At 36.7% G+C, this 20,476-nt stretch overlaps 1 protein-coding gene across 1 annotated transcript in view; it reads right to left on the bottom strand.

The window, feature by feature from the left end:
• The window catches only part of prdm5 (PR domain containing 5), a 73,198-nt gene that overhangs the window by 33,432 nt on the left and 19,290 nt on the right, over nucleotides 1-20,476 (bottom strand). Inside the window, exons 8-12 of the mRNA XM_058764107.1 lie at nucleotides 19,729-19,808; nucleotides 12,226-12,310; nucleotides 11,981-12,138; nucleotides 10,234-10,327; nucleotides 6,024-6,184 (exon numbers count right to left, since the gene is read on the bottom strand). Coding sequence (XP_058620090.1) covers nucleotides 6,024-6,184; nucleotides 10,234-10,327; nucleotides 11,981-12,138; nucleotides 12,226-12,310; nucleotides 19,729-19,808 — 578 coding nt within the window. The remainder of the gene's footprint in view (nucleotides 1-6,023; nucleotides 6,185-10,233; nucleotides 10,328-11,980; nucleotides 12,139-12,225; nucleotides 12,311-19,728; nucleotides 19,809-20,476) is intronic.

Here is a 20,476-nt window from a genome sequence, read left to right as displayed (position 1 = left end):
AAGGATTTGGTACATTTATAATGCATTACAATGCCACTTCTAATCCATCGTGCCAGTGTGCGAAGTCTTGGTGTTATCAGATACTAACGCAATATGAAGAAACATATGAGCATTATATGAGACAATAAAATCTGTAGATATAAAATACTTAAAGCTTATCACAATGTTAGTTTAAACAATTAGCCTAGATAAATGTGCGCTATTAGGCGCATATCCAATCGTTTGTGCTGAGTGGAAGCTGAAGCGCGCTTCAGGACATCAGTGGAAGCAAATTAAATACGCCGTCATTTTTGCTCATAAAGGTAAGAATAATGCATCGTTTGGAACTATAAATGGTCTATTTGTATTTGTGTGCACATTGTAAAACGTTGTGCTTTTCTTAAATAAAGAAAACAAACAGGATGTGCTTGCCATCTTGAGCAGGAGCGCTTCACATAAATGAACCGAAACTCAGCGAATGTTTTCCTTACATACATGATGAATATATCTATAGAAAGCTTTAAATGACTACAAAACGAAATAATTCAAATCCAAAACAAAAACTCATGATCCATAAAGATGTTTTTCTTTCTAAAGGCGCATTTAATGATGAGATGGCGAGTCAGGATCATCAATTTCATCTTTGCGACACTGACTCAGAAAACACTAGTTTATTAATAAATAATTCAAATATCTCCTTACTATTTCCCGCCAACATATACATGGTAACTTTTGCGCAAGCTTTAGCCTATTTAGCATGCTCATGTCACGTTGCTGTGCGCCATGATCACAAAAACTTATCATTTGCATGCATTTTTAAGCATTTGTGGTTTAAAAACAAGTGACTGAAATGCAAAAAAAAAAAAAACAGCACTACATGTGCAAGCTGTCTTCTGAGCGTGGTTTCTGCAATTTGGTCGGATTGAGGTCGGGTCGTATTCACACCTTAAACAAACTGCACCAGAGTTCGTTTGGAAGCGGACCGAGACCACCTCTTCAGCTCGGTCTCGGTACGGTTGTTGGTGCACACCCAAGTGCAATTGCTGTATTCACACCTGCCCAAAAGAACTGCACCAAGAGGGGAAACGAACTTGAGTTCGATTCAATCGAACCAAACAAGACAGGTGTGAATACACCCTAAGTGATCTAAACTGAGCTGATCAGACTTGAAGCAATCTGAATTCATCTAAACTAGGGTGATCTGAATGAATTTGACCTGAACTGATCCAAACTGATGTGTTTTGAACTGAGCTTATGTGATCTGAACTGTTCTGAACTTAAATGATCGAAACTGTAGTGACCAGAAATTAAGTGATCCAAACTGAGTTCATCTGAACTAACCTGAAATGATCAGTTCTGAACTGATGTTATTTGAACTGAATTGAACCAAGCTGACATGGTCTGAACTGAGTTGATTTTAATTAATATGAACTAAGGCGATTTATAAGGTGATCTAAACTGATTTGATTTATACTGAGGTGATCTGAATGAAAGGGACATGCAGTGATCCAAACTGAGGTGATTTGAAATGGGCTGATCTGAACTAATTTAAACTGCAGCGATATGAACTGATTTTAAATGATCTGACCTGAAGTGATTTGAACAACTTAAAAGTTGACTTAACTGATATGTGATTTGAACTGATGTAATTTGAACTGAATCAATGTGAACTGATGTGAATCATTCCAAACAATTCAGTCTGTTTTCTAAACTGAATTATCAGGTTGACTGAAAATAACCGATTCATTGATCTGGTTCTTGAGTTCAAATCATTGACTCGATTGGTCACAGCAATTATTTAACAGTTTACTTAGGGGGAACATAATCCTACTATAACATTCTTATATTTTGGATTTTTTTCTCATGCAAAGCTGCCATATGGCTCTAGAGGACCAAAATAAATGAGTACATGAGTAACATTTATGGTGGTTTTCATTTTGGGGGCTTAACACCCATGGCCACAATAAACATTGTGTGTAGATCGTGGGAAAACCTGTGAGCAAGAGATTTTATTAAAGAAAGTCAAATTAGTTTAAAATGACAATAAATGTCATTCTAAACTGGTATGACTTATGTAAAATGGTGAGATCATTTCATATTTGGGTACACTATTCCTTCCATCACTTATGTAAACCGCTGAGAATGTATATTCTCACACAGATCTTTATTCATAGCAATGACATGAGCGCTATTGTTAAAGTTTAAGGAAAACATATGAATCATATCATTCTTGGGCCATACTCCCATGAAGCTGCTGTAAGCAGGGCTTATCTCCGAGCGCTGGAGGGAATAACTGCACCAGCTCCTCCACCTCCTGCTATTTTCTCCATCTCTTTATCTTTTTCCTCTTTTCCTCCCTTTTCCCTCTCACTTCCTTTCCCACCTCTTATCGCTGCCCTCCCATCTCCACTTCCTCACATCCATCACTTCCTCTCCTCTCCCTATATCTTGACCCCCCTCTACAGTACATCACTCACTCATATAGTGCAGAAAGACAGTTTAAAACACCATCACTCTTTCTGTCGAATCCTTTAAAATGCTCCTGTGATGTTGTGTAAAAACCTGTGCACACTCACTGACGCTCACACATGTCCACCAGATGCGTCTGTGCACCATTACGTTGGGGTTTGTTTGTGTCAAGGAGCTGGACACGACACTTAACATTATGTAAAACACTGCAACAGTCCTTTTTGTGACTGTACTATGACTGAAATATCTTATAGCTTCCTGCAGTACTTCATTTTGATTGGTCAATTGTGGCATTTTGCAATCAAATAGATTTGTATTATACTGTACAAGTTTCTTATCTTTCTTATGCTCTGTTTTTTTTCTCATGTAATAATAATAAAGCCAATTAAATTAATAAATATTTATATTCACCATGGATGGATTAAATTGATCAAAAGTGATAGTTGTTTAAATTATTATAAAGATTTATGTTTCAAACAAATGCCGTTCTTTTGAACGTTCTATTCATCAAATCCTGAAAAAAATATCACAACAAAAAATGCCAGCTGTTTTCAACATTAATAGTAACTAAATAAATGTTTTTTGAACAGCAAATCAGCATATCAGAATGATTTCTGAAGGATCATGTGACACTGAAGACTTCAGCTTTGATCACAGCAATAAATTTAATTTTGCAATACATTCAAATAGAAAACGGTTATTTTAAATTGTAATACTATTTAAAAAAAAATACTGCTTTACAGTATTTTAATAAAATAAATGCAGCCTTAGTGAGCATGAGACTTTTTCAAGTATTAAAAAAAATATATTCTGCAATAATTACCAGCTGACTGTGTATATTATTCCTTACATAACCGTATTACACAAACACTCTTAGGTGACGAACAGTCACACTCACTTTCTCACACACACACACACACACAAAATTCCATAATAATACAGTAAAGGTTCAGTTGTCACACACTCCATCAAGATAAAAGAGCTTTTTGCTTAAAAAGAAAGCCCAGAATCCATCTATCATGACAATGTGTATGTGAGAGAGAGAGAGATTACAGGGAAGGAGTGATAAATACAAGTGTGTGGTAGCATATGATACCACTTCTTTCCTAACTAAGGACCGAAAAAAAAAAAAAAAAAAGATAATTAAAGGAATAGTTCACCCAAAGATTACAATCTAGTAATTGAGCATGATATTGTCCACTCCAGTGCAGTCAGGACCTTCTATAATTACTTTTGTGTTCTTTCAAAACCATTCTGAAATATCACGACAGTCAATATATGGTGTAATTTTAATTTTGGTTCACAGTTCTTTTTAAAAATATGAAAAGTGTTTAACTATGCTATTTTTGTTTAGACATTTTGCCACCCATGTGGTCTTAGTTAAGCTAGCATGAAAAACCCGTGAAAATTTGGCAAACTACAGTGAAGGTGATCACACCTTTACACTCCAAGGTGATGGACTTTTTCACTGAAGAAAGCAGTATTTCAGATAGAGGACTCTATTTAGCCAGAAGCAACAGTTTGAAGTTAAAAACCTTTTAATGATGGATTTGTTTCTTAAAAACTGCAGCTTTTCTCTTCATAAGACATTAACTGATGGACTGGAGTGGTGTGGATTATTGTGATGTTTTTATCAGCTGTTTGGACTCTCATTCTGACAGCACCCATTCACTGCAGAGGATCCATTGGCGAACAAGTGATGTCTATTTTTTGTGTGTGTTAATTAGCCTATTGCTTTAATAAACAAATACACAAAGCGAATGTAGAACTTTATGAAGTTTAAATTCCCCCAAAAAAAACACTTTCTGTAGAGTTGAAACCTGACATTTTGAATAATGTTCACTGATGAATTGTGCACAATAAGGGACATTTACTACACAATAAGGGTCGATTTTGATTTCATGATCACAATAACTACTGTTTAAGAGGATCATATCAGTGATCTGACATGCAGCTGGGCCTCTATTCTCCTCATGCTGTCAGAAAGTAATTGAATATGATAAAGCTTCTTTACTCTTGTGCCAGCAGCAGGTCACATTTCAGTCCTGTCTGAAATTGGATGAAACAATGTCAAATTCAGCCCATGCTATCTCAACTGTAATCACATACATGGCTTTTAAACTATATAGAGTTTGGTGTCACTGTGCTGCTGTTCGTGTTAAGTGCTTTAACTGAAGTATAAATCTGAGATGAAATTGAATATGAAGTTGAAGGTATGTGAGTACAATCATCTTCTGTGTGGATGGGGCAATAAATCATGATCGAGCCATGCTCCGTTATGATTGGAGGGACTGCTGGTTATACAATGTGCAGGATATAAGATGATTATGGAATTCAGTTTCACTGTGTGTGAGGAAACAGATGGGAAACATTAACGTGCTGGATTATATGTGAGCAAACTTCAGCTGAAAAATAAATAAAAGTTTTTCAACGGAGAAATAAAAGTGCTTATATTAGAAAAGAGCTTAACTGCTTTTTTATATTGAAACTGTAATTGTTCCATAAAACACACATTGGGTAAATCTTACAAAATGTCATATTTCACCACAAAATTTAAGTGGAGGCATATTGATTGCTCTGCTCTTTATGACACTGACTGACTGATTGTACATTATGCTGCTTATTACATAGCTAAAATAAAAAAAAATAAATGAACAAACTTTTGAGTTATTGTATTATGTGAAAAATCAGCGAAGAGTGATTAAAAGAGATATAAAACTATCATAGCTATGTTATAAAATAGATGGTTTTTGAACACAGGATGTCATGATTAACCAATCAGAATTGTTCAAGATTAAATTAAATTAAATTAAACCCAATTAAATAATAAAATAAAATAATAAAATAAAATAAAATAAAATAAAATAAAATAAAATAAAATAAAATAAAATAAAATAAAATAAAATAAAATAAAATAAAATAAAATAAAATAAAATAAAATAAAATAAAATAAAATAAAATAAAATAAAATAAAATAAAATAAAATAAAATAAAATAAAATAAAATAATAAAACGACAAATCAGATTTATTTATTTTTTCTTACATTTCATTTCTGGACCATCCATACAGTGTGTGAGCACACAAACTCAGACCGGTATGGAATGTGCAGACTGATTTGAATGTTTTAAAACTACACAGAGCTGATAATATTTAGTGGCAATTTTGTTAAAATTTTTTAGGCAAAAAGAACCACGGTCTATTGTCAATAATGTAGTGATGTATGAATCACAGCTCACACACAGCTCATCTTGAACCCGTTCCTCAAGCAAGGATTCCTATTGAAATGAGTGTGAAAATTTGTCGAACGCTAAATGTGACCTCACATTTATACTCTTATTGGTAGCTGACAGCATTGTTGAATTAGCCAAAAAATATTGAATAAGCAAACACAATGAGTCAGGGCATATGTAGAACTATGACTAAATAGAGTTTCAAATTCAAATGAGCCAAGGCTTTCTGCAGAGATCTGCGTCTACAGATTTTGTGTGGGTCAGCTTATTATGAAATGTTTTGACACTGATGAGATCTTGGATTATTCTGTATTTTAGTGCCAAGCGTCTGATTCTGAACTCACCTTCTTGTGGCTCTTGAGCACAGATGGCGTGACGAAGGCCTTCTCACACAGGTCACACTTGTACTTCTTGTGGCCATCGTGTACGACCTGGATGTGCACGTTGAGTGTGTCCTTGCGCTTGAAGGTGGCGTCACACTGGTCGCACTTAAACGTTCTCTCACCTGGAGGGAGAAGAGCAGAAAAGGCACATGATTGCAGTCACAGTGCCACAGCGATTCAAGCATCCCATTCTAAATCACACACCCAGACTTCCTGAGACGCCAAACTTTAGAAAAATGTTCACGGCCCTTTGAAAAGCGTAGCTTAACAGGGACTCGCTTTGTGTCCGAACCCATTTTGCTGCCCTCAGAGTCAAAATTGTCCCATTATTCTTTTATGAGCCACTTTTTGCTTTAGAAGAAAAGGATGTGAACCTTCAGTTTCCTGTTGTTTTGAAAGATGGAGAGATTTAATGAGGAATGATAAAAGATCAGGTAGGAAAAGAGGTGAAATGTTTATCTCTCACAGTTCTTTTCAGAAGAAGGCAGTCTGTTGCTCTTCTAAAGCTTTCTTCAAATCATACATATGTGCTGTGAAAAGCTCTTCAGCTCAAACAATGCAAATACGCAGTCTGTGCCAAAACTCTAGTTCTGGTCTATAAATGGTTGAATCGATTCCAACACGTCACCGCATCTAATCACCAGCAGAACAGACTGAATGCTGGGTTATAAAAACCTGGACTATGAACAATGTATTTAAATTAATGGGAACATAGAGCGGCTATGCCAGCCTTGTCATCACTTGAGATGTTAATCTTCCTTCTTTTCCGTACCAGTCAATCTCTTTATTCTTGATGTGGTTTTGTTGGTATTTGGACACATATCAGAGCTCATAAGGTTGTGTGATGCCTTCTTATAAGAAACTGGTAATGTCGTTCTGTAGCTCCGTCATGTAAGCAGGTCCGGTCAGAAACTGATTGTAGTCCACAATCCACAAAGGTTTGTTGGTGTGTCCGTAATTTCAGTCAGTATTGAAACTCCACTTGTAAGCTTTGATTTTAGATCTTTGCTGATCTTTGAATTCTGGGAAAGGTGATGGAGGTATTTGCTCTCCTGATATTGAGAGACTAGCTTGTATTCTTTGCCTAAGCATTAACAGCATTCTGCATTAAACATTTTTGATAGCTGGTCCAAAATCCTACATCAAATATGTTCCCACTGGCTGTGACTGTGTCACTTTGTACAGCATTTTGCTTCAGTGAAAAAAATCATTCAATAATCAATCAACCTGAAATTACATTCATAATCCATTTTACTTCTGTGTGACACAATATCCAAAAAGAACAGAATGTAAGATGAGACTTGGTTTTATCTTTCCATTGACTGGATTGTGAAAAGTGGGCAGAATGGCATCAGATCTAAATGTGAATTTTCAGTACATTGTGTTTTTGTATTCACCACTATTACTGTGCCCTGTTGATAGTCATAGGTGAACAGAACAGAAAAGTCTGAAAACGATGAATATCATGTAGGTTTACCATTTAAAAGTTTAGGTTGGTAAGATTTTTTTTTTTTGGTAAAACTTTTTCAATACTTTTCATGTTATCTCATGTCAGTTAAATAACATTAACAGATGCAACTTTTGATTTTAAAGGGGTCATATGATGCAATTTCAAGTTTTCCTTTCTCTTTGGAGTGTTACAAGCGGTTTGTGCATAGATAAGATCCCTGAAGTTGCAAAGACTAAAGTCTTAATCCCAAAGAGATATTCTTTATAAAAGTTAAGACTTGTCCACTCCCCCCTAAAACGGCTCATTTAAACATGCCCCCACAGGTCTACGTCAAGGTGTGGGAAGATTTGCATAACACCACCCAAATGTATACGCAAAAAAAGAGGGCGTGATTTTCTTACACAGAGACGCTGTGTTTCATTGCGAAAGCTCAAGTACTTTGTTTGGGCTTCCAAAAGAGGACACAACTAGAAATCAGTGCTTAAGTTTTATTTACAACACTGTTCCAGAACAGTTCAACCCAAATATTAGTGCAGCACATTTTACGGAGGACTGTTTCCTGAACCTGGGAGTAGCTGCCAGCTGCTCAAAGGCTGTTTCTATAAAGTTGGGCAATTACAACTTTGCAAGGACAGTCTGGCGCGTCTGACTCACAGCCTGTAAGTATGTTTTATATTATGTCCCCACTGGATGCAGCAAATGCCTCGTTTATAATGGGTTTCATTGTTTTTGTCTCGTCACGCCAGGACACGGCATCACAACACGGTAAGGTGCGTAACATTTCCGTCTCACGCTTGAGGTATTCGGCCAATCACAACGCACTGGATATCTGTCCAATCAGAGCACACCTTTCTTCTCAGAACAATCAGCTTTGTAAAAATATACGTGTTTCAGAAAAGCGAAGCATAGAGGAGCAACAATAATGTACAGTATGTGGAAAATAATGTGTTTTTTTTACCTTAAACCGCATAAAACACATTGCATTACACCAAATACACAAAATAATGTTCTTTTTAGCAACGTCATATGACCCCTTTAACAGTTTGTAAATGTTGAAAAATAAATTAATAAACTAATAATAAATGCTTTAGGAGTATTTTTCATTATTAATTCATGTTAACTAATGTACTTAACTAATGCTAATACAGTAGAATACAGTAATATTGTGAAATATTAGTTTAAAATAACTGTTTTTATATGTTTTAATAAAATGCAATACAAAGCTGAATTTTCAGCATCATTACTCCACTCTTCAGTGTCACATGATCCTTCAGAAATCATTCTAACATGCTGATTTGCTGCTCAGGAAACATTTATTATCAATGTTGAAAACAGTTGCTGCTTAAGCATTTTGTGGAAACAGTAGCATTTTTTTTTTTCAAGATTCTTTGATTAATAGAAAGTTTAGACGAACAGCATGAATAGAAATCGTATGTAACATAAATGTCTTTAATGTCACTTTTGATCAATTTAATGTACCCTTGCTAAATAAAAGTATTATTTCTTTCCAAAAATAAAAAAAATAAACTCTTACTGACCCCAAAGCTTTGAATGGTAGTGCATAGGCTAAACAATTTAATTACAGCAGTTGCAATGTGCACATTTAAGCTATATCATTTTTAACATATATACTCAAAATCTGTTGATTTTGGGAATTAACCAATGGAGAGATAACACTTCTGTTAATCGGTCAAGCGATCAAGCACAATGCCAATAATAACAAAAGACTAGTGGATTTGTCAATAGCTTTTGCAATGCAAATATTTATATTTGATTTAGTGTAAATTATACTATGCCAAAAGGCAGTGAAGATGATCTAAACTACAAACACACACACACACACACACACACACACACACAGACAGGGGGGAGGTGTTTGTGAAATATTTGTGGAGGACTTACCCTACTGAGCCACTCGGGCCTTTTAAAAACGATAATGTGTGTTTAATAGATGGTCACAAAAACAGCTTTATTTCAAAACCAAATATTGACACAGATGGAACAGATTATGTCACAGTGGGCCGTAAGTGATCACACACACACACACACACACATACTGTAAATACAGCACACATCACAGCAACCATGCACAAATCCAAACCCACTGCACAACCCCTGCCCTCCAGATACATAAAAGAGTGTTAGCCCAGTATTTCCATATACGTGTGTGTGTATGAGAGAGAGTCTTTGGGGAGGACAGCAGGAAATTCCTCCAGCTCAATAATCTCAGTGTGATCAGTCTAGACTGGGCAGAGCAGCGCGGAGGACCATCCTGCCTGGACCAGTCGGCTCCAGGAGCCCCTGCACTCGCAGACACAGAGCCCAGGCTTTCACTCTTAGAAATAAAGGTGCTTCACGATGCCATAGAAGAACCTTTTTGTCTAAATGGTTCCATAAAGAACCTTTAACATCTGAAGAACCTTTCTGTTTCACAAAAGCTTCTTTGTGGCGAAAGAAGGTTCTTCAGATTATAAAAAGGTAAGAAAGAGCTGGTTCTTTAAAGAACCTTTGACTGAATGCTTCTTTGTGGAACCAAAAATGGTTCTTCTATGGCATCGCTGTGAAGAACCTTTTAAGCACCTTTATTTTTAAGAGTGTTGGGGGCCGCTGGGGGCCGATGGAGAGGCTCATGTCAGTCTGGACGGGGGCTGATTTGAGCGTCAGGATGCTTTGAGCTGCTCACATTTACTCACGAGTATATGCACAAATACAGACACTTACTGGTATGAATGAGGAGGTGGCGCTGTAAGGAGAACGGGGTGCGGAAGAGGGCCTTACACTCCTCACACTGGAAAGGCCTTTCTTCTGAATGAGTCTGCAGACAGAAAACAGATCAGAGAAGTGATTAACAAACTGAAGGTTTCATTAATGAATCAACAACAACATGAAACACCATTCGTGATGCATTAAATTTCCATAATGCGCCATATTTTGGTGGCTCGTTCAGTAAAGGTTGGTATTGCTTTTTCAGATTTCAAAAATGTATTTTTAGGGCTATCAACGTTATTGTGCACTTAAAGTGATAGTTCAACAAAAAATGAGAATTCTGTCATTATTTACTCACCTTCCCGTAGTTCCAAACCTGTAAGACTTTCATTCATCTTCATAACACAAATTAAGATACTTAATGAAAACTGACAGATTCCTGTCCCTCCATTGTAAGTCCACTTACCCAAAATGTTGACACTTCAAAAAGTTCACGAAGACAACTTAAATGCAATCCATATGAATCCAACAGTTTAATAAAAGTCTTCTTAAGAGACACTTTCACATTATATATTGAGCAGATTAATTTAGGTCGGTCTGATCAACACATACATAGTATGTATCAAATATGGTAAACAGAAGCTCAAACGTACTGTAGCTGTCCAATCTGTAAGAACAAGTGAGGCAAGTATGGTTGAATAGACTTTCATTGTGTGGACTTTCATTGGATGGACAATCTATTTTAGATATTAATGAAATGTACATAAAAGATGCTCTGAGTCGGGACAGTTGACAGAATTGCTGTAGTGTCAAAGGTGGAATTAAAAATGGTAAAATTTCACTGGTATCAACAATAACCTCATTTATTACAAAACAAGGTTATATGGGTTCGAAAAAAAAAACAATGAAAACAATATTTTAATATTTTTTTATAATTCTTTTTGTGTGCATGTGTGGTGGAGCCAGTGCAAATTTTGGCAAGGCAAGTAAAAATGTGCTCCACTGACTCGACCAGGTCAGTTGAAGAAAAATTAAATTTGATACAAAACAATCATTTAAATTTACAGTTAAATTTAGTTGATTTTATAATATCACAATTAATATATAGTATCATAAATAGTTATTATTGTAAATGATATAAATAGTAGTAAAATAATTAGTTATATACATTATATTATATTTTGGAAGGGGTCCCATCCTAAGTGGTCATCATATCTGAGGGACATTGGAATCAAAAACTTTTGAAAACTTTGTAAAAATGAAGTGGATATTAAGTGTCCTTGGTCAAATCAGTAAGAAGCAAAAAAAAAAAGCAAAAGCAGAGAATGTTATTATATTTAGAAAAGGTTTTCATGTATTATTGATTAGAGTCATTTATTAGGAAAGCAAATGTTGTCTTATTAGTTTTGAATGTTGCTTTCTGTGTTCTTTTCTTTCTTTCACACACTCTCTGTGTTCAGAGCTGTGTGGGGTTTTGGGGTTAATGTTATCTGCAGGGTGTAAAGGTCAGGGGTCGTGCGGGGTCCCTACAGGTCAGGGTTAGGCTGAAGGTTTTGATTAGGCTCCACAGTGGCTGATTGGGCTCCAGATCTCCATTAAGATAAGATGACAGCAGTTTATTTGGCCAAAAATCTGTCGGATCGATCTGTCCGTCCAACCATATGTCTTTCCTGTTAATTCTGCCGCTCTGCCTGACTTTGACCTGGAACAAACGAAGGCCTCTCAAGACATCAAGAACAAACGCACACACACTGACTGGTACCTTTTTGTGGTTCTTGTAGACGTTGCGGTGGGCGAACTCTTTCCAGCAGAGCTTACATTTGTACGGTTTATCCTCACTGTGGATGATCTTATGAGCCGTGGCCTGATCCAGACGCTTGAAACTTCGGCTGCAGATGTCACAGGTGTACGGACGCTTTTCTACACACACATCACAAACACAACATCTCAGTAAACTAGCTTTTGCTGGTGTAATTACATTACTTGTATGTAGTGTATGTTGTTTACCAGAGTGTGTGATCATGTGTCGCTTCAACTGATTCGTGGAGATGAACTTTTTATCACAGTCAGTACAGTCAAATATCTCATGAACCTGAAAATACACCAAACAAAATGTATTGTGTAAGTACAAAAAATACTGTGAAAGTGAAAGATCTAAAAAATACATTTCTGTCATCATTTACTCACCCTCATGTCGCTTCAAACATTTATGACTTTCCTTCTTTTGCAAAACCCAAAAGAAGATATTTTGAAACAAACTATTTTGGTTACCATTCAATTCCATTGTATGGAACTAAAACACGTTTCTCACAAATCCTTTGTTTGAAATGACATGAGGGCCCTTTGAGGGCTCAAAACAATAACTTTCAAACAGTGAACTTTCAGCGTCACCAATTGTGTTTAGTAACCACAAAGTACAACACACTGACAGACCAGACCAGATTTGAGCGCTCTGTGTATGAACGTAATGACCAGAACACATCTGAGGTCTTTTAATGGACCGTTGAGGGTGATTGTTGAACTCTTGGGTGGGATTTAGTTGCCTGTTCTTGGTGTGTGACCTTGAAAATATCCTTAACCCAACTCACAGAGGACGACACACACACACACGGACAGATGGAAATGTAATTAAACTTCTGAGCGGTTTTGAATAACTCCGCTGCTAAACACAATTCTGCTCTTCAGCTGAAAAATGTTCACATTTCAGTCTGTCTGAACATTTCAGTCCGATTTCTCACAGGGAATCAGGAGGTACAAATTACTGTGAACTCCAGCCAGTCAGTTTCCGTTGAAAATTATAAACGGTCAATAATAAAACTGTCACATTTTCTCTGCTACTTCATCCAGTATGATGAAAACAAGGCGCCACATGTGTCACAATGCATGATGTAAAACCAGTTTTGAAGTACTTTGAAACACTATCTTTCCAAGCTACAAGCTTCAAATAATTTAGTTTAACTACTTGAAATTATTAGAAATGTGTAGCTACTAACTCTTTTGAAGTGTAGCTGGCTACACTACACACTACTAACATAAAGCCACCTACATTGAAGCCATTTAAAGAGGCAGCAGCAACCTTAACATCAAGCAAGAACATTAGTTGTACTAAATTAAATATAGATTGTTACAAGCTATAATGAACACTATTGAGGGATAACAATCATTTTAGAACTTTAAGAATAAGCCGATTCAATGAACTTCAATAACTTGAGCATTCTGGGAGTGTATGCAATTGTTTTCTTGTTTCAAGCTTTGTGCACAATACAATGCAATATAAAAAAAAAATAATAATAATAATTCTCTCACAAACTTTTCCATTACGCGTTAGATCAAACAGGTTGTTACTGTAAAAGCTGTGATATGTGAAATTGTCTGAGCTACTGTCATGCTAGTGCAATTATAGTAGCATTGTAGCACTGTATAAAATAGTGTTGACAGTCCTGCTCAGATTGCACTGTTGAAACTATGTAGTGGTTTTACACAAAGTAATTGTCCAATTAAACACTCACTGAAGTTTTATACAACTGTGAATAATCTGTCGCTGTCAAAAAAATGCGGCCCAACTATAAATCTGAGCGATTTTTCCAGTGGTATTTTATTGCCTTTTTTGTAGCGATGGCTCCTTAAAATTGTGTTTTGTTAAAAGTTAAGATGTCAAGTAAATATTATGTTTAAACATCATCTGTGTGAGAACCTATAAAGACTTATACAGGGAAGGGTGGGGTAAGATGTGCCAGTGGGCAAGCTGTATCACAAAATGCACCAAAACTTTGGCGATTCAAGAAGTTCATAAAGACATCGTAAAAGTAATCCATATTAATTGAGCAGATTCATATAAACACTGATGACATTTACAGTAAACGTTGATCAGCATGCATGTATTGAGCACATAAAATATGGTAAATGGAAGATCTAAAAGCTCCACAGCACAGCTCTGATGGCTTAGTTTTCTGTGAAATGCTTGGCACTTGTAATCTTCTCATGCCAGTTTATGAATGTATAGAGAAACTGTCTGCATGTGGAAGAGACTCTACAGAGTCTTTCAAGTCTCCACTCTCACAGAGCAAATCGTATTCGCAGGCTTTCCAACAAACGACCTGCAGTCGGATGGACACGGTCTGGTGCAAAAAGGAAGACTTGACATCTATTACACAGACAAAGATGGAGAGGGATGGAAAGCCAGGAAAAAGGTCTGCGACCAAACTGTGTGTTTGTATAACGGGCAGTCCAGGAAATTAAGTAAGGCCACAGAGATTTAAACTTCATTCTACTTAAATGAAACTTAAATTTATCATCCTGTGGGGGAGTTTCATTTTCTGTTCTACCTATAATGCCAGAATGATTTCATCGATGAGTTGAGAAAGGTGCATGTGTTATGTATGCACAAATTACCTAAAATAGCTTCCCAACTAACTGTCTTTTGATAAAGAATAAATCCAATAAATGGATTGACCAGGATATAATTCAACCTGATGCAACATCGATATTACGTACATGCGCATACTCACTGTGCATTTTGCCACAGTTTCAAAGTGAAATGTCCAATAAATGGCACTAAAACAGTTATCCATTACTTGACTGTGGCCACTTTTTTATTATTCTGCTTCAGGCACGTATTTTGGCAGTTCAAAATTCAAATGTCTGGGGTGGGAAGTGTTGCTAAAAGGCTAATGGTGTGTGCACACCAAAAGCGAAGTGATTATTCGCATCACGTTATCGCTCTAGATTACAAATTTTTTTGTGTCACTTGCGTGAATAAATCATTGTGTAATGTTTTCCTTTATATTCTGATACAACCGGACGTGTCACACTGGACGTGTCATTAAGCTCTTCGCTGATTGGCTTGCGCGTCATGCAAATTTTCTGCTCAAGTCGAAATTTTTTAACTTGTGCAGAAGATGTGATTGAGGTGTTTATCGTGCTTTTGTGGCAATCACATCACCAAATTCATGTCATTCACATCGCCTGGTGCGAATTCGCGTCTATTCGCATCTTGCATTGACTTTGTATGTAATCTGCTTGTGCGAATAATTACATTTGCTTTTGGTGTGCACACACCATAATGCTCTATTGTGTTGGAAAATAACATACTGCCTACACCAAACCCAATCCTAAACCTACCCAATAGTGTTAACGAATGCTATAAAAATTCATTCGCTGATGCAACTGTGGTATTTTAACTTCCTTATATGTAGGTTTGAGCTGTTTTGTTGACCTGTAGTTTCATGGGATTCATATCGGAGCACTTCATCTCACAAGAGCAACGCCGTATTGTGTGAGCTACCTAGCAAACCTACTGCGTTAGAAAATCCGTACACATGTAGCTGTATATGAGACGCTAAAGGTGCTTGCACACCGAGTCCGAGTTTTTTCGTGTTTCATATTTGTCATCCTTTCCTATCTAAATGCTTGCTATGGATGCAAAAACGCAGAAAATCGAACCTTAACTGAACTATTTTATGACAGTTGAAAATTTCGGAGGCAGTGTGTAAACGTGATTGATACAACGTGAGCTCATATTTATTTTTTAACATCCGAAAACTTAAATTACCTTAACGTTCAAAAGTGTCAACTCTCACACCATGTTAAAACTGTTTTGAAGTCATAACATAATACTGTGTGAAAATTAGGCTTTCTTAATTGGAACTCTGGCCCTGTAAATCATAATTTGTGAGAAAAGGAATAAAAGAGTTTTACTGCCTCTAGTGTTCATTTCAAATAGAAACTGCACTGATTCGTACGTATAGGTATGTTTTTTGAGTTGTGCAGGAATTTAGGAAGAGGCACGTATTTCCAATGAGCCTGGGCAGAAATATTATAAAAACATTCTAAAATAACATAATATTAAATCATTTGAATGCATCTTTGTTTTAGAGCAAGAAAGTGTCCAATAAAACAAAATGACATAGAAGAGCCAAACAGGTTTGGATTTAACATTACCCACGGGAAGAATTTTACAGAAACATTAGCATTTCCTCTCTTGAGAGACTGACCGCTGCCGAACAATCAGAAACGCACACCAGAGCATCATGATGCTCTTGCAGGTTTAAGCCAAATCCGGACAGCTGCGACTGGAAAGACTCGCTCTCAGAACGGCTGCGCTGATAACTGCTGATGAGTGAACGCTGACAGGAGGAAGTGCCTGTTTTGCGTCAAGTTTAGGCAAAGAGAGTGACGATAGCATTCTCCAGGCCAAAACACAGCGGGATGTTGGTTTGGTGTAGCAGTGGAAGCTTGGGATGCATTCCAGTCGTAAGAACATTAAACCTGAATTGTGGTTCTTCACCTACCTCCTTTAGTCAGAAAATGAAATTACCTTCATTTGTCGCTCTCAACTCGCTCTGCCAAAGTTTAGCGTTGCGGTTTCAGTGAAAAGCATCTAAAAAGTGGTATATATTTTGAAAAGGACACCCACACAGCCTATCCATGAATCTTTCCAAGAGAAAATGGACCAGGAACCATTTCAGAGCTCTGACTTTTGTGGTGATTTGGAGATGGTGATAAAGCTATTTGTCTGATATTCCTCAGGTCTTTTTGCAGAGGAACCCTGACGCCAGCAGGAAGGTCGGGCAGTCTGGACTCCCCAACTCTTAAATTTCACAAGGGCCACGGGGATGAGCTTGTGAAACAAAAGACGACCTTTCTGTACACACTCACACCAGTGGAAAACCTTACAACATCAACATAAAGCCCACCTCCAACTGAGAGACAGAGAGAAATGGACGGCATACAAGAGCAAACCAGAGTCTAAGACGGCTAAGTTTCTTATTTTTTCCAGCTTTTCAAAAACAATGAAACAGATGAGGACAGAATTACATATATGGATCAGACAGCAGCCAAAGAAAGAGAAAAAGAGGAAGTCGAGAACTCAAGTGAGATCCAAGAGCTGAGGCCTCATCCTAAATGGTGTACTTGACGTATCTCACAATTCTGAGAAAACAAGTCTGGATTGCGAGTTTACTGTATATCCGGAAATTCTGACTTTATAACTTGCAATTGTGAGTTGATATCTTGCAATTCTGAGAAACAAAGTCAGAATTGTGAGATGTAAACTTGCAATTGCGAGAAAAAAAAAAAAAATCTGAATTGCGAGTTTATATAACTTGATATTTCGTAATTCTGACATTGTAACACAATTGCGACTTTATATCTTGCAATTCTTACTTTATTACACACAATTGCAATTTCGTAACACGCAATTGCCATTTTATATTAGGGGTGACCCCGAATAGTCAATGATTCGATGCTTCGATAGGAGGAGCCTGATTCCACTACCAATCTCACAGTCGAATATTTGCAGAGGTGCTCAAATATCTGATTTCACATAGAACTACCAGTTTTCTCCCAATAAGTTAATATGCAGCCTATTATGATAATGCTGTAAATAACAATCTGAAAAGAAAGAAGCTTCAAATAAATATTTAATTTTGCGTGAATAAATCCAACCACCCCTATAGATTTAAGTTTCACTTTCCATGATCCGTGACCGACAGAGGAGGCAGGGATTTAAAACTTTAACAAGACTCAAACTGACACAGACAGAGTGAAAGACTGGATTTTTTTTTCGATCAGGTAGGGTACAAGCAAACCCTACAAAACATTTCAGCCAGATTATATATATCGTGTACATTATTTTTCTCGTATAAGATGCATTTGGTTGAGTTACACTGCAGTAAAGCGCTTCATTGAAGTACTACGGTAATTATCTCTTCAGCGCGAGCGGGGCAAACAACAACGCATAACATAACATGGACTGCATAACATTATGACGAGAACACTATTATAATAAAATGCTGTGAATTTTTATAGCTTAGTTGCCGTGTTTCTGCACATTGTTGTGCGTCCACAAAAGGAGTTCATTTAGAGCCGCACAGACATGTTGGTGTGCATTTGGGGCATTTTGTGCAAATAGCCAGTAAGGCGTAATATTAACGTTATGTTGTATAAATAAAGAAACGTATTTGATATGAGATAACAGTTAAATCCCATTGATTAAAAACTTGCTAAATGCTTCATTCTACTGGTCATGTTCAGCGCGCGCAGCTCAGAACAGAAATGCAGAACATTATTAATAACTACTGTCATATACATATATAACGTTATAATGAGAGCACTATTGTAAATAAATGTTGTGAATTCAATGTTAACTATCTTTTAATCAAAACATAAAGCATTAATTACCCCGTTTATATCTGCGAGGCATCCGCTACATATTTTGCCTGTGTTAACATCAGTATTTATGACTGTCAAATGTCTGACTTGACTCTTGGTAATGTAGGTATTTTGCCCCGCCCCCAAACATATGATTCGACTATCAGTCGACTATCGGCAAGATTTGAAAATTCCAATTTGACTATGTAAATCCTTAGTCGGGGACACCCCTACTTAGTTTATACCATGCAATTCTGACTTTATAGCATGCAATTGCAACTACATCTCGCAACTGCGACTTTATATCAAGCAATTCTGACTTTATAACACAACTGCAACTTTATATCAAGCAATTCTGACATTATAACACAAATATGACTTTATAACACGCAACTGCGACTTTGTATCATGCAATTGTGACTTTATATCATGTAATTCAGACTTTATAACATGCAATTGCGATTTTATCTCACAATTTTTACTCATTACATGCAATTATGACTATATATCTCACAATTGTGACTTTATACATGCAATTCTGACTTTATAACATGCAATTGCGACTATATCTCGCAACTCTGACTTTATTACATGCATTTGTGAGTTTATATATTGCAATTCTGAGAAAACAAAGTTGGATATCAAATATCAGGCCATTCTGATATTTTTTTTAAAAGGCAGAATTGTGAGAAACATACGCAATTACTTTTTTTTTTTTTTTTTAATTAAAAAAAAAAAAAAAAAACACAGGCTTCCAAACATCAGAGACTCATATATTAATCATATTCTGTTTTTTATTTTTTTCTTGGAGAAGCTCATAAAAGTAAGTTTAATCTAATGATATCTGAGCTAGTAGAGTGCTGCACCAAACACATTTAAATTAAGTCATCGTCATACTTTTAGTTGCAAATATGGCTCCTTTTTACATAAATACATTTACACAGAATCATAGATTTATAATTGTGTTTTATTCACAAATGTGCTCTATGGCTCTCTATGGTCCCAGCAAAGTATGTCAGATCTTAATCATCTGCTACATCCTTCACAACAAAGCACTCAAATCATGCCTGCAAGATGGCGAATTACGTGGTGCAAATTGTGTTCAGTGCTAGAGTTTTGAGCATGTTCGTTCCATTACCCAATTTGCATAATTCCATTAGTTCTAAAGTGTGGACTAAAAGTATGGATCTCTGCAAGTGCTGAGGGTGCCATTTGAGACAGGGCCAGAGAAAGAACAGACGGATAGATGGCGTGACAAAGGAGAAAGATTAAAGCCAAAATAGACGAGCGAAAGGTAAGAAATATGAAGAGATGGACTGGATGAACGATAAGAGGAGATTTATGAAGGGATGATCTGACCTTGCGGTGCTCCTGCAGGTTGAGTGAGGATGAGCACTTCTTATTACAGATGGTGCATACCAACTTCCTGCGAGCACTCCCTACACACACACACACAGATCATACATCACATGAGCAGCAGGACACATCCTGATGGCATGAGGAGCTGCTAATGGAGACGCTGCATCAGTTCCAAATAAACATCAGGAAGTGCTTACATAAATTAGTTCCTGGTTCAGCATGAAGTACAACACCAAGATGAAAACAACTATATTTAACAGGGGTGAAAGGTCAGCTAATACGTATTTCCCATAGAACAGGAAGTGCACACCTCAAAACAGTTCTTAAAGGGGTCATATGATACGATTTCAAGTTTTCCTTTCTCTTTGGAGTGTTACAAGCGGTTTGTGCATAGATAAGATCCCTGAAGTTGCAAAGACTAAAGTCTCAAAACCAAAGATATATTCTTTATAAAAGTTAAGACTCAACCACACCCTCCTAAAATGGCTCATATGAACACACCCCCACATGTCTACATCACTGTGTGGGAAGATTTGCAAAACACTGCCCAAATGTATATGCAAAGAAAGAGGGCATGATTTTTATTCTCGCTGTAATATTGTTGCTGCCGCCGGCGCCATGTCCTGGAGACGCTGTGTTTCGCTGTGAAAGCGAAAGTACTTTGTTTGGGCTTCCAAAAGAGGACACAACTGGAAATCAGTGGTTAAGTTGCATTTACAACACTGTTCCAGAACAGTTCAACCCAAAT

Source organism: Onychostoma macrolepis, chromosome 23 (assembly GCF_012432095.1).
Source record: "Onychostoma macrolepis isolate SWU-2019 chromosome 23, ASM1243209v1, whole genome shotgun sequence".
Taxonomy (NCBI): domain Eukaryota; kingdom Metazoa; phylum Chordata; class Actinopteri; order Cypriniformes; family Cyprinidae; genus Onychostoma; species Onychostoma macrolepis.
The sequence above is the reverse complement of the archived record's forward strand: the minus strand, read 5'-3'. Positions and strand labels throughout refer to the sequence as shown.